Source organism: Petromyzon marinus, chromosome 1, assembly GCF_048934315.1.
Source record: "Petromyzon marinus isolate PM22_M1 ecotype Great Lakes invasive population chromosome 1, UKy_Petmar_22M1.pri1.0, whole genome shotgun sequence".
Classification (NCBI taxonomy): domain Eukaryota; kingdom Metazoa; phylum Chordata; class Hyperoartia; order Petromyzontiformes; family Petromyzontidae; genus Petromyzon; species Petromyzon marinus.
In genome coordinates, this window is record NC_133667.1 from 13,869,691 (window position 1) to 13,885,148 (window position 15,458).

A 15,458-nucleotide genomic window follows, 5' to 3' on the forward strand; every position below is an offset into this window, starting at 1 on the left:
GTAGACGCTTTCCTTGTTAAACAATCGTCAAAATAACAAAAAGTGACCACTGATACTGTTCACACAATTCTTTATTTACACACAGAGCCCTGCCTACAATAGGATCTGTATACAGTACATCACATGCCTGACCTTCACATATCCACCCTGACCAATCAACCGCCCATACCCAGTTCCGAGAAAATGGCATCGGCCATGACTATCACGGCTACAGAAAAAGCAAGCGATGCCCTGATGACAGAGGCAGCAAAAATAATACATGTCCAAACATTGGTTAACATGGCAGAAATCATGTACACAAAAATTCAATGACTGCTTTAATCATTGAGAAGCCATTAAGTGTAAGTTACCGTCCAGTTACTTCACATCATCACCATCATCAGGGACGAGTAAGCGATGAAGGACTGTTGCGGCAACCAGTATTGTAGAAAGGCTGTCTGCACGATTAGGCCGATGTCACGACCGATCTGACAAACCCACGAGTCTCTTATGACCATCGACTGACTGGACAGTGTTAGAACAGAAACGGTCAACATTCACTCTTTGCCCGGATGGATAAAGGAGTAATACTCCTTGTTTAGAACCCCTTGGAGTTTAGCTATTTTCAACATTTGGAGCCACCTTGTCTTATTTTGTATACCATAGAGTATTGTATTCTTCATCACTTCTAAGCATTTTCCCATGTGTAAGGCAGTTTGCACCTCATTTTGTCCAGGAACCTAAATGTGTATGGTGTTAACTGTAAATATTTCTAGATGTTCACATACCTGACATTTTCAAATTATCTGCCTATACCTGAGTGCTAAGCGAGATGGATATGCCACGTTGTACCTGTACGTGTAAACATTGTCATTGAAACCAAGCAAGTACACATGGAGGCTAGGGGTATAGCGGGATTGCTTTGATAGTTTTATGAGGGTGTTAAAGTGTCGAGGGGAAAGGCAAAACAGTAGTGCGACCAAACATTTCCTTGGAAAAGCACTTTCTTATTAACATCCTTATGACCAAATGACCCAAAATGTGCCTTGTCCTGGCATACCTCTAAAACTAAGCAGAGTTGAGCCTGGATAGTACTAGGATGGGTAACCACCATGTGTAAAACAGGTACTAAAGGCCGGAAAGTCCATTCGTGTGCCATACTATGCTCCCATGTCTATGCTCTACACCTTCACCAACCCGCACTGACCAGCGTGGTGAATACCGTCAAGTAACACCCTCATCCAGCAGTGGACTGACAAAACATGTATACATCTAAAAGACACGTTACCAGTTGCGTGTGTAATTAGTTTTCAAAGTTTTCAGCGATTTCCTACAAACTAAATCAGCTTTATAACATTTCATACATTTTGAGCACCTCGATAAGCCATGTAGTTTATGCGAGATACGATCAATCCATCTCTTGCTGCGATTTATCCATGCCATGCTGCGTTTGCTCGTGAGACTTCATGTGATAGCTTTGCGAGAAGCGCTGTCCGCAGATTGTGCAGCTGTACGGCTTCTCGCCCGTGTGCATCCGGAGGTGGCTCTTTAGGTAGCTGGGATGCAAAAAGCTTCGCCCGCACACCTTACAGCAGTACGGCTTCTCGCCCGTGTGCGTTCGCAGGTGCTTTTTCAGGTAGTTTAGGTGCGAGAACCCGCGGCCACACACCTCGCAGTTGTGCGGCTTCTCGCCCGTGTGCATCGGCAAGTGCTTCTTCAGGTAGTTCGGATGCGAGAACCCACGCCCGCAGATCTTGCAGCTGTACGGCTTCTCGCCCGTGTGCGTGCGCTGGTGGATCTTCAGGACGTTGAGCCGCGAGAAGCCGTGGCCGCACACCTCGCAGCTGTATGGCTTCTCGCCCGTGTGCGTGCGCAGGTGGATCTTCAGGACATTGGGCTGCAGGAAGCCGTGGCCGCACACCTCGCAGCTGTACGGCTTCTCCCCAGTGTGCGTGTACAGGTGCATCTTCAGGTCACTGGAGCGAGAGAAACCACGGCCACAGACCTCGCATCGGAAAGGCTTCTCGCCCGTGTGCATGTGCTGGTGGATCTTCAGACAGCTGGCCCGTGAAAACCCGCGCCCGCACACGTCACAGCGGTGCGGCTTCTCGCCCGTGTGCGTGCGCAGGTGGACCTTTAAGCTGCTTGACTTTGAGAACACACGCCCGCACACCTCGCAGCTGAGCGGCGACTTCTCTCCGGTACATTCTGGCTGAGACATCTTTAAGGCATCGGGTTTCTTGAGTTTAAAATCACGTGACTCTCCCTCGCTGAAGATGGAGCGCTTCTCGCTTTGGTATACGGAGACACTCTTCTTAGCAGTGTCGCCCGTAAAAAAAAAGCATTGCTCAGTCAACGGCTGGGATGTCCTCTTGGCTCCAGAGGTACCAGCTGTTTCGTCATCATCCATTTCACCTGCCGCCTGCTGTGACTCCCGACAGGTCCCAGCACGAGATGTGGTTGCACGGCTTTTGCTCGAAGGTGACAATGAAGTCACATTTTGGATGACGAGTTCAGAGTGGCCGCTCAAATTACGTTCACCTTCCAACAGAAAACAAAGCATTTTGACTGGTTAAAGTACTGACATACAAAATTCGTAAGTGTAATTAATTAAACGTGAAAATAAAGAAATTAAGAAATGTTCAAATCTCTATCAATGAAAACATAGCATTTAAATTAAGATAGCCCACTCAATACAGTCAATATTCACGTAAATAGTCATATAAATCACACAAATCCTTCTAGGGAGGTGACCCAGGGCTAATCTGGATGACCTCAAGAGATACATGAACACCTGCTTTACACATCTACAAATTAACTCGTGCACACACAGAGAGGTTCATTTGAAGTGCGTCCCAATTAGCTTTGCTCCAAAGCTCGAGAAAGTAGCACAGGACATGTAAAATCAGCAAATGAATCCAGCAAACAAACCGAAATATGACGAAATTACAGTCAAAACAAGTGCATACCCCATAATGGAGGCAATATTTCAAAGGCCATGAAATCATTGGCATGTGTGCTTAAAGAAAAGACCACCGTTGTTAAATGTGACTTGTGTTTATTAAATCCAGAAAAGTATTTACCTTCAAAGGACTCGTTTTTGATTCGGTTCAATGTCAAGCTGGATTTGGCATCATTTTTTAATGGAGTTGAACTTCCTTCCGCTTTGTCTGTACAGATACAAAACAAATAATTTAACGTTGTAAGCAGTCATTGTATCAGTGTTTGGCAAATATGACATGACCTGTAGTATATCAGCAACCTGATGAAGTGAGTTTCTCCGTCAAGGCTAACAATAGCGGTGATGGGTCCCTGTTCTTCCTTCTGCCCCATTAACAACCGACAGTGACCAATATGAACTACAGTAAAACATTGGATTGCGAGTAACTTGGTCTGCGAGTGTTTTGCAAGACGAGCAAACATTTTAAATATTAATTTGATAAACGAGCGAGGGTCTTGCATTACAAGTAGTACGTATATGCTTTGTACTGCCGAGCGTCACGTGATCACAACTGATATACGAGTGCTTTGATATACGAGTGATTTGGATTACAAACACCTTTCCGGAACGATTATGCTCGCAATCCAAGGTTTTACTGTATAACCAGACAACCTCCACAACTGGTAGGGTGTGGGAGGGCCCTCATCCGGCAGTGAATTGACACATTTTTTTTATTGCTAGAAGGGGTAAAAACTTGTTATTTTTCATACTTTGAAACTGGCAAAAGGGTCCCATTATATAGCTGCTCACCGAGCTAGAAATGCTCTGATATGTGCATCGACTTTGTGCTGTTCGCCTTTTGGCGTTCTGTGGTGATACTGGTGAGACGAGGCCATAAAGAAGGTCGTCTCTGGTGCAAGACAATCATTTTCAAAGACGATGCATATATTATCAGAACATTTTTTTGCATGTTCACAAGTACGTGTGGTTAATGCAGACTTAATTCCTTGCAAAAGGTATTTGTTTAGTGTTTTACAATCTTAACACCTGTTTTATTGCCAGAAAGGGTAAAACCTATTCTTATTTTTCATACTTTGATCCTGGCAAAAAGGTCCTATGAATTTACAAATGGTTGTAAATTATAACAGGGGAAAACAACACCGTAAATTCTAGATTTAAAGCTTTCGTGACTGCTAGGATCCATACTCTTTGGTTCTATTGGGTAAAGTCACGTAGGTGAAAATAAAATAACAAAAAAACAACACCGTAAATGCCAAAATATTGAATCGAGGAAACACACGTAGACTTGAGAAAAAAATACGTGATATATTACCATGTTTAATTAATTGTTTCATCTCCAGTAAATATAAAAACCAGCCACTAACCTTGATGCTTAACCCAAACTTGTAAATGAGAAATTAAGATGTGTCAAATGCTTTTGAAATATCAAAACACCTGAGCATATTAATGCTCAAACAATTGTGGATATCACCTACTTATGTCGTGCCAACTATGATAATAAATGTCAACTACAGTACATGATTCAAATGTGTCCTGTTATTGGGGAGAAATGTATGGACATCTGTGAAAAAGAGCTTCATAGCTCATCGGATTCCTCCAGGATAAATAGTATGAGTCTGATGTAACATTGTAGCATGTGATTGAATGTCAAGGAAAGTATGGGATTAATGTTAGTAAATTAAAGACTTATGACAGAAAAGTGGGCAACTTAAAATCCCAATGAGGATCTACCCAACACCACTGCCAAACAATATTCATTTATGACATTGTATGGATTTATAGGCTGGTGCATTTAATACCATTTTGCACACTATGATTCATTTCAGTTGTTTCATCTTCAAGACTCTCAGAAACTGCTGCCGATGAAGCTGTAAGATTTTTAACTCCATCCCACTCGGCGAGCCTCTGCATAGACACCAGCAGCTCTCGGCTCAAACCGCTGAACAGAGCCAGCAGCACGTCCACCAGGCCTCCCAGCGTGACGTCGCCGGGAGAGGTGGCGGCGTCCCAGCGCGGCGTCCCAACGTCGTGGTGCTCGGCGCCCTGCAGGGCCTTCACCACCTGCCGCAGCACGGCGTAGAAGCCGAAGGGCAGGCGGTCGCGCGCCGTGGACAGCAGCTCGGCCCGCACGAGGCCGTCCCCGACGCAGGCGCGCAGGACCCCGTAGTCCCGGATGCCCAGCTCCGAGTCCATGGCCTGGGCCACCTCTTGGTTCACGCCCTGTGCCTCCAGCCACGCCGGGAAGTCACCGCTCGGCTCCAGCAATGGGGCGGCCACCTTACACGCCATTCTGACATGTGCAGGGATAAGTACTTTTAAATATATAATTTATTAAACCAACCAAACTTCAAGCATTCATTCTTCAAGAAATCAAGTCTTCTCTCAAATCACATTGTAGACAAGATGACTCTCCTCGTCTGCCCATGTTGTTAAAGGGCAGACGTGTACAAAACTTTTAGTAAATCCACTGCTGAATGGGGGCCTAAGGTGTGGTGATCACAGTTGTTATTTCCTCATACATCACCATGCTGGTCATTCGGTGTAGTTGGAGGCGAGCAGCACAGATATGGGAGCATAAAAACAACAGTACACCAATGGATGTTCCTGCAATGCCTTCTGCTGCCAACCATAGTATTGATAGTTAACGATAGTTCCCTATAATTTTTAGGATGGACCCCAAATCTGCATATTAACCTTCAAAGGACTCGTTCGCTGCAATGCCTTGGGCCCCAAATTTTAAGAATTGATATATTCCAGCAAATATAGAAATGTACAGCCATTTTTCCTTCACAAATGTACCCACTGCCATAAATATGGCTAGGAAGCTTGAGAGTTCAAAGACCTGAGAACGCTGATTAGGAGCACCTACACCAGTGAAGTACTCTGCAAGAGGTGAGAAAATTTGTACTCCCTTCACCAACATGCACTGACCAGCATGGTGAAGTATGGTCACACAATTGGTGATCAACTTATATCTGGAGATTTGTCCTCAAAAACAAAAATATACTCTCCAAGCAGTTTCATTTGTGATTGGCCCATATCACCTTTTCGTTTTGATGGTACCGATGTAGCGAGGCTGCTATAGACATGTTTTCAATTTGGTATTTTTTTACCCAGTATGCAATTGGGTTTCGAGTTTTCCTGGCCACCTGGGATTGCTCCAAGTGCTTTTCCAGGCTCAACCTAGTTACTTTTGTGGGATTGGGCCCATTATGGGCGATTTGTCCATAAGATACGTACTAAAGCACCAATAACAGCATGTTATATATACTAATACATTAGCAAACAATACAACAAAAATCACAATTTTTGTTGTTTTATTTTTTACCTACGTTACTTTACCGAATAGAACCAAAGAGTATGGATCCTTGCAGTCACGAAAGCTTCAAATCTAGAAAACGCCTCCAATTCCACATGGCTCACATGGCGGAACCGACAGGCTGAGAGTGGGTTTTCGCAGATGCAACTCTCTCATGAAATAATGGGATGGGGGGGGGGCTTCTGCACAACCGAATGGTGCTTATTCATATTCTTAGCTCTTTCGGTAAAGTCACGAAAGCTTTAAATCGAATGGTGCTTGTTGGGAGAAGCAAATCATGGCCCATCTCAGGAGATGCCCTGCAGCACCACCACACAATAATGGCACACCTCACCATTTGGCAGTGCCAACACCAGACGCGGTAGCTTGTGCAGAATATTGGGAAAAGACTAACCGTATAGGTTGGACAGAAGACACGAAGGAGGAAGCCTCCTTCACTTACCACCTCTTAGCAAAACAACACCCCCCCCCCCCCCCAAATATATTTTACATATCCCCATCGGATTCACTGCCTTCGGAGACGCATATCATCGGCATTGGGTAATCATCACCAAAACACGGACCGGTTTCGACCTTCGGTGGCTTATCAACAGTCAGGCTTGCCCGAACCAATGCGGGTGACCTGCCAGATGTTCATTGGGAAGGGGGTCACGGCTCCGAATTCGACGCCAAACTCCATCGAACGCGCCTTAAGACGCAAACGCAATCGTTCGCGTAGTTGCCGGGTAACGTCAAGCAACGCAATGAGCCGACAATTCTGTTGTGCGCGATACAGGACGCACGTATTCCACACACACACACGCATACACAGAGTGCACGAATATTTATTTACATCGGCGAGATCGGAATGCGAATTGGCGATTCGGAGAAGCCGAGTGCGCCCACACGCACGCGAATCCACGCGTTGCATTGCATCAACCACCATCAACATCATCATCATCAACAGCAGCAACTACCCCGCGGGGCTTTTTGTTGTTGTTGTTGAGCGTCTTACACAATGGGAAAACGTTAGATCCCCGCTTCGATGTAACCCAACAAACAAAACCGATGGCAATTCCGCATTCGCGTGCCACAGGCACCGATGGCATCGCCGAGTGGCGGCGGCGGCGGCTCGGTCCCGTTGAGGTCTTCATCCAGCGGTGGATTGAACACGGCTCGACGTTATGACGACGATGGGTGTGGGGGAATCATTAACTGTGTCGTTAATGAGTACTCACGTTATCGACCCCCGGGAAGATGGAGGGCCGAGACGAAGCTGCTGTTGTTGTTGTTGCTGCTGCTCCTGCTCCTCCTCCGTCGAAAACCTCGGCCACACGGTAAAGTTGCGGCCGATGCCAGAGCTGAAGGTAAAAAAAACCTCTGGCCTCAAGTACAATAACAACTTAGAACGGCGTTATTGTTTTTTTTTTAATTCTCTCGAACGAATTTATTGCTAACAAAAACACATTTTTTTTCACTCGTATAAAAAACGTCGGAAAAATGTTTTTTTTGTAAGTCCCATCAGCAGCTCGGCAGAAACATTTTGGGCGTGCGTACAGGATTGGCGAATTAAGGCTGAAGCTACCCTCGCAATAATATGTATAAACATACACAAATGTTATCGTATCGCCTCAGTAACCGTGGAGGCAAAAAACCTCCGATCTGGTACCACTCGGGGGCTCCGGCGTGTCACTCGCGAGTTTTTTTTTCTTAGGGACCGTGGTCATTTGCATGCAGTGACAAACTCCACCCCCCACCACCACACGCACCCCCACTCACCCCCCCACGCACTCCCCCCCACCCACCACACGAACCCCCCACCCACCACTACACGCACCCCCCACCCACCACCACACGCACCCCCACTCACCCCCCCACGCACTCCCCCCCCACCCACACGAACCCCCACCCACCACCACACGCACCCACCACCCACCACCGTTTGATCACCCGGCATTTTTAATACACACGAGATACTGGGAATGGCACAAATCCCCATGATTAATTTTGTAAACGTTGAATCCTGGACTGAAATCCAGTAAACATTGCCCAACGTTGGCATGTGCTCAAATTGAAACCGTCGAACCAAGGATTACGATCCATTATTTCTCAAAAATATAATTGCAAGCGTTCTTAAAACTTTATTTGTGAATACAGCCCCGTTGACAACAGATATTTGCGTGATAAAATTGAATGCGCTAAAACAGGCACAAATGCGGATTAATTATGCAACGACCAGTTTTGTACAATGGTGTAAGTTTATTTGACGGAGTGTTTGGGCACTGAAGACTTCTTGGTAAATTCCTCTGAGCTGAAAAAAGAATATGCCCATTGGATGTTGACAGCATCCCACAACTTACCCACCACTGGAAGTTGACAGTCTTCGTGTTCTAGGAAGAACCAGCCGAGTACCAGTCACCGGCAGAAATCCATCTGCCGGCTACACTTACCTGGTTTATCCTTTAGGGGCCGTCCATAAATGACGTCACGCGATTTTGGACGATTTTTGACCCCCCCTTCGTCACACGGCGTCACAAAAAGTCAGACCCCCCCCCCAAAACCATATTTCCATTTTGAAAATAAAACATGCTTCAAATCGCTTTAAACTATTGTCATTGTAGTGCGTATTTAATGTGGCGCTGCACTCTGATGTTGTAGGAGAAAACACGTATTAAAAAGGAGGCGTGAAATTATCTTATAATTATAAAATATTAAAAGTAATTATAACTATAAATAAATACTTGAAACTTTGTAGTAGAACGAAGCAAAATGGAGAGTACAATTATAACAATCATATATTCATTCCACAGAATGAAAAGCACTGGTAGAATTATTAGAATCAATTTTTTTGAACTAACAATCATTTAAAAAAATGTTCAAAATGTATGCTTCTCCATTCTCCCATAGAGCATGAAATAAATTAAAGGTGACCTTAGTAAATTTAAATAATCAAATAGTTAATAATGAAAGTTAATCAAAATTATTGTTATAACAATTCTATATTTTTTGGTTCTATTCGGTAAAGTCACGTAGGTAAAAAACAAAACAAAAAATCACGACTTTTCAGCCACAACACAAGTGAAGGGACCGTACTGTCCAGAAGGGACCGTACTGTCCAGAGGACAGCGTTGGAGTACGGTCCCTTCACCTGATGAAGGCCACTTGTGTTGTGGCCGAAACGTCGTGGTTTTGTTTTGTTTTTTACCTACGTGACTTTACCGAAGAGAATCAAAGAGTATGGATCCTTGCAGTCACAAAAGCTTCAAATCTAGAATTCTATATTTATTTAAAGTTGCACATTTTGATGTGATGTCACATTTCTCAAACCCCCCCGTCACAAATGTCTGACCCCCCCCCCAGGTGCATGACGTCATTTATGAACGGCCCCTTAGCAATGTACCAGGGTGTACTCAATGCCGCACACAAGCAGCTAACTTGGAGGCACAAGAGCTGAGTGCAAGTATGGTGGTCAAAGACCACTAAGTTACCCCAAAGCATGGGGAGTGCGGCTAATGTGAAGGCTACACCCATTGGCCACTCCATACAACACTGGGGTGTATGCAGTGCTACACATTTGAACGGTACTCATTTTAACGTGCCCTGAACAAAGGATGGGCCAAGTCAACCCCCAACCGAGGATTTGAACTCGCAACCTTCTGATTGAGAGCCGCTCACTATCGCTGGGTCACCTGGGGTACAGATCATGCACGAGACATGCAAGTGGGGACAATGTCAAACATCTTTTTGTGATCTCTCCAGGCCATGTCGTGTTCGCTCGTGGTTCTTCATGTAATTGCTTCGAGCAAAGCACTGCCCGCACACCCTGCAAGAGTACGGCTTCTCGCCCGTGTGCATCTGCATGTGCCTCTTCAGGTCGCAGGGCTGCAGGCAGCGATGTCCGCACACTTGGCATATACACGGCTTCTCGCCCGTGTGCGTGCGCAGGTGGATCTTCAGGACACTGGGCAGCATGAAGCCTTGCCCGCACACCTGGCAGCTGTATGGCTTCTCGCCCGTGTGCTTGCGATGGTGCACCTTCAGTTCGGTGGCGCGCAGGAATCCACGCCCGCACACCTCGCAGCGGAACGGCTTCTCGCCCGTATGCACGTATTGGTGGGTCTTCAGGACACTGGCACGCAAAAACCTGCGCCCACACACATCACAGCGGTGTGGTTTCTCACCCGTGTGTGTGAGCAGGTGGCCCTTCAGATTGCTGGACCTGGAGAACACACGCCCACACACCTCGCAACTGAGTGGCAGTTTCTCTCCAGTACATCCTGGTCGAGGAGTTGGGGCATTCTGATTGTCAAGCTTAAAATCGCACGGCTCTCCCTCGTTGATGGAAATGGTATTTTGGCTGTAGTTTTCCGTGACCTTGTCCATATCGTTCTGAAAATGTGAGTGTTGCTGCTCAGTCTTCATGGAGCCAGAGGTGCCAGCTGTTTCTTCACCATGCATTTCACCCATTTCATGCTGTGGTTGCTGACAGAGGTCTGGACCAGAGAGGTCAGGGTGGTCACCCAAGTTATGTTCACCTTCGGAATCTAGGAAACATAAAATGCAACTAAATGAGACGCAACAAGCACACACGCAGGAATGTTTGGAGGCAGCGTAAAAATGGTAATTGGAAACTGCACCTAGAGAACTCGACAGTGAGTAAGCAAGTGTTTGTTGAATTGAGAAAAGATTTTACCTGCAAAGAATTCCGTTTTGATGTGATTCACAGCCAATCCGGATGTGAGGTCACTTGGGTACAGAGTTGACCCATCTTCTCCATTGTCTATATACAAATGCAAAACAAATTAATCAACATTGCAGTTATTGCATAATTGCTTGTGACAGATTACCCCTTCCTCTTAATACCGAAAGGGTCAACTGACATAGTACAGTAAAACCTTGGATTGCGAGTAACTTGGTCTGCGAGTGTTTTGCTATACGAGCAAAATTTTTAAACAAATATTAATTTGATGAACGAGCGAGGCCTTGCAATACGATTAGTACGTATACGCTTTGTCTGCCGAGCGTCACGTGATCACAACTGATTAACGAGTGCTTTGATATACGAGTGCTTTGGAACGAATTATGCTCGCAATCCAAGGTTTTACTGTACATCCAGTCGAGTTGTAGCAGTGATTAGTTATGAACGTGGAAACCCGAATTTGATTCCCAGTGATGGTTATCATCAATTCATACCGACTGGCATGGCCAAATATCATCCGCAAGTATGGCCTTGCTAAGTCTCTACTTGTAAACTGTAAATTCAGATACCACGTCAAAGATTTTTTTAGATCAAAACGAGCATATTTAATGTCAAACGACTCGTTTAGTAATGTCGTGCTGACTAGAGAATTGTGTGGCTTGTTATGAGGCAAGAGTGTTGTGTATATTATACCATGTAGTTTAATAGCAAAAAACTGATAGAACTCATTTTATTGGGCCAAAAGCTTATGATAGCAAAGAGTGCAACTTTAAATACTCATTAGAATTTACCTAACATCTTATACTCTTCATCGCTCAGTCAACCTTATACAAATAATAAAATGTTGATTAATAGGCCGATGCATTTCATACCATTTTCCACACTCGGATTATGATTCGTTTCAATGGTCTCGTCTTCAAGACTATAGGATATTTCAGTTGAAGCTGTGGGATGTTTAACTCCATCCAATTCCCCAATCCTCTGCACGGACAGTAGCAGTTCCCGGCTCAAGCTGCTAAACAGCGCGAGCAGCACGTCCATCAGGCCTCCCAGCATCACGTCTCCAGGAGAGGATGTGGAAGCGGCGCCAGCATCGTTCCAGCACGGCGTTCCAGCATCGTGCGTCTCAGCGCCCCGCAGGGCCTTCACCACCTGCCGCAGCACGGCGTAGAAGCCGAAGGGCAGGCGGTCGCGCGCCGTGGCCAGCAGCTCGGCCCGCACGAGGCCGTCCCCGACGCAGGCGCGCAGGACCCCGTAGTCCCGGATGCCCAGCTCCGAGTTCATGGCCTGGGCCACCTCCGCGTTCACGCCCTGCGCCTCCAGCCACGCCGAGAAGTTCCCACTTTGCCCCAGCAATGGGGCAGTCACCGTGCACGCCATTCTGATGGGATGTTGGAGATTAATACATTTTAGATTTGAACTTATACATTGGAAATAAAAAATATTAACCAAGTAGTGCATTCTTTTTGAAATCAAAGTGCAGAATCTTCTCAAAAATCCACGTTGACAACAAGGAGACTCCCATCATGGTGCTTATCCAATAAATTAGGACCTCCCCATATCATATTGGTCATGCGGATTATTCGACCAGTGCATCTTGGCGATGGCTGGAGCTTTTTCTGTACTGCACCCTTTTGCCCAGGTGTACCCCTATAGCTTATGACAACCTGTTTGGGCACAGTCCCTATGATCACTGTTACGTTGCAATTATGGCTTTATTTTTTGTGATTTCGAAAACGCTTTTTGGTTTGGACATGTTTGTTTTGTTGTAGTACAGAGTTAGACTGATGGCCTTAATCTAAGTTTTCTTGTAGTTGTTGTTTGACTTGCATCCCACTGGGATTTTTTGCACACAGCGTTGGTGTACGGTGCTTTTTTCAGGAATATTTTGCTGTTTTTTTCATGGATTTTCTGTTTGCACAGTCATAGTCACTTTAAGATGTTTTCTTGTTCGTGTTTTTGTTTTTTTGTTTGTTGTGGGTGCACCCGATTCAAGAGCCGAATGGCTCACAGGGCTATACCAAAATTAAGAAACTGAAAAAAACTGAAAAAACCCCATCCAAGCAACTAGCCACACTTTAATACTGCTTAACTTCTTAAATCTGATGAGATTGGGAGCATTTTGAGTTATTTGGTCAAACATAGGATCAGTATCTAAGGAACGAAGAGAAAAGCATTGGATCACATTTGTCTTTCAATGTGTCTGCAAATAAGTATATTATTTGGCCGGTATGAATTTCCACATGATAAGCCACTTTGTTGAGCCATATTTGTGGCCAGGTCGCTTCTGAAAAAAGAGCTACCATAGATCAGTGGGCTTTACCTGGTGAAATAAAACATTGTTTCGTTGGAGTATATTCCGCAACTCTGTTGCGTATATCTGAGATCAAGATCCTCTCACCAGAAGACGTACCAACCGTTCACCGAATCGTACCTAGTGCTATTGAAGAATACGTTTGGTCTGGCCTTTACCTCGAACTGATGTCCGTAGATTCTGAAATCACTCGGCCTCTCAACTGCATCTACTGCATATTCAACCCCAACCAAAGCAGAGTATGAAGAAACATTGATGGTTAGGATTGCCCCCAACACATTTGAACAGCTAAATCTCTTTAGAAGTGTTTTTTTGTCTGCCCTTAAGCCAATTTGTTGCCTAACTTAAGCCACGCTCCTTTCCATCAACGATCTCGTAATGTTAAACATTTAGAATTAGAGGGTGCAATTCACCTTCTTTTGCCTCATTTTTGTATATCAAATCATCGTTATATTTCGCCCAGATTATTACTGTACGTTGTTTTTTTTTTCTCATATTCACATACCCGTCAACCCATACGGTTTACCCGTTATTCTTGTACAAGGAATGTGCGTGCAGATCCATACGGCGTACAACCGTTTCAATACGTACTCCTTGGGTCTTTCGGTAAAGTCACGTAGGTATAAAATAAAACAAATATAGATTAAAACAAAAAAAATTGTTGTATTGCTACCTACGTGACTTTACCGAAAGAACCACCAAAGCTTCAAATCAAGATCGTTTCAATACGGGCAAACAAAAATAAAATCTGAATTACTGTTGATTTGTGTTTCTCCCTTGTGATGGGACTCTGTAAGATTAAACGTTGCGATTTATAAGGGGCACGGGGTGACTGACAAATAAGGTCTAAAATTGGTCTGTAATAAGGTTATGCACTGATAAAGAGGTTTACTACAGGTGTACTTAAAATGACCGCACGTATCGGTCAAGCGGTGACCCTTGGCACCTCGAAGCGCCGTTAATTTCACCCCTCCTGGTCCAATCAAGGGGAATTGAGACACATCTGCAATCAGGCAGTGGATCGATAATTGCTAACGGCGGATGATTTACTCCAAACAAAACTATGCGTGGAGCAAAAACGCAAAGAGCTAAAACAAGAAATGTCAACGTCGTAGGTCTGCTGGCTTCGGTGGAGACGAGTTTTTGCCATTCCTCCTCCAATGGAAAAATACAAAGTGGTTTTTCACGATAGGGCCCCATACTCTTTGGTTCTATTTCGATGAAGTCACGTGGGTGTAAAATAAATTAAAGCACGACGTTTCGGGCGCAACGCAAGCGGTCCGTCATCAGGTTTGGGACAACCACAGCAAGAAACGCATTTTTTTTTCCTCTCTCCCCCACTTTTAGCAATTTATTTCTTGCTGTGGTTGTCCCAACTTGATGACGGACCGCTTGTGTCGCGCCCGAAACGTCGTGCTTTAATTTATTTTTCTACCCGCGTTGACTTTATCGAAAGAATCCAGACAGTGTGGATTCCCCTGCAGTCACGAAAAAACTTCGAATTTAGATCGACAGGGCCCCATCGTTTTTTGGGTTTGCGTCGACCACAAACGCAACGCGACCGCGTGGCTCGGGTTTATCGTTGAGTTGAACCATTTAATGGATTGTTGACGAGGTTCCGACGAGGTTCCGACGCGGTTGATGGTTTACGCCATCGGTCTGTGCGACGACGAGGAGGAGGAATGTCAAAGCCAGGAGGGGTGCGATGTTGTTTGGGGGGTCCCGAATGAAGCGTTCATTCTCTCTGGACGTTCGTGTCGGCAAGATGATTGGTTTGGTTTGGGGTGGGGAAGCAGTCGCACATTGCCAACAAACATCGACTTAGTAGCAGCGGCAGTAGTAATAGGGTTTTTATCCCTTTTATCTGGCACCAAAACTGACACCTTTATACAAGGGATCATTGACTTACCACAAATGAGTACTCGCTTTACCGACCTCAAGGATGAAAGATGAGGAGGCCGCGTCGACGTGATTTGGAGGCTCCGTGAACATCAAAAGGCGAAATTCTGGGAGTTCGTGGCGCAACGATGCCAGATCTGAAGGTAACAAAAATCCCACGAGTTCTAACGGACTATCAATGACCGTGTAGCCTTTTTGCTTTACCTACCCATAAACGATGTCGCAACCTCGCAAACAACAACTTCTCAAAGGGCTTTCTAAACAGACGTTTATATAGACGTAAATATATGAAGATATATACACAAAC

General features: G+C 45.2%; 1 protein-coding gene across 1 annotated transcript; it reads right to left on the minus strand.

Annotated features, from left to right (window-relative positions):
• Nucleotides 1-53: 53 nt before the first annotated feature.
• LOC116941606 (uncharacterized) lies at nucleotides 54-14,533 on the minus strand. The gene is made up of 7 exons (XM_076072455.1): nucleotides 11,811-14,533; nucleotides 10,933-11,019; nucleotides 9,975-10,783; nucleotides 7,478-7,653; nucleotides 4,741-5,231; nucleotides 3,063-3,149; nucleotides 54-2,520 (listed from the first exon to the last, which is right to left on the minus strand). The coding sequence occupies exons 1-7, from the start codon at nucleotides 12,397-12,399 to the stop codon at nucleotides 1,388-1,390; spliced, it is 3,372 nt and encodes a 1,123-aa protein (XP_075928570.1). The 5' UTR covers nucleotides 12,400-14,533; the 3' UTR covers nucleotides 54-1,387.
• Between the last annotated feature and the right edge of the window lie 925 nt (nucleotides 14,534-15,458).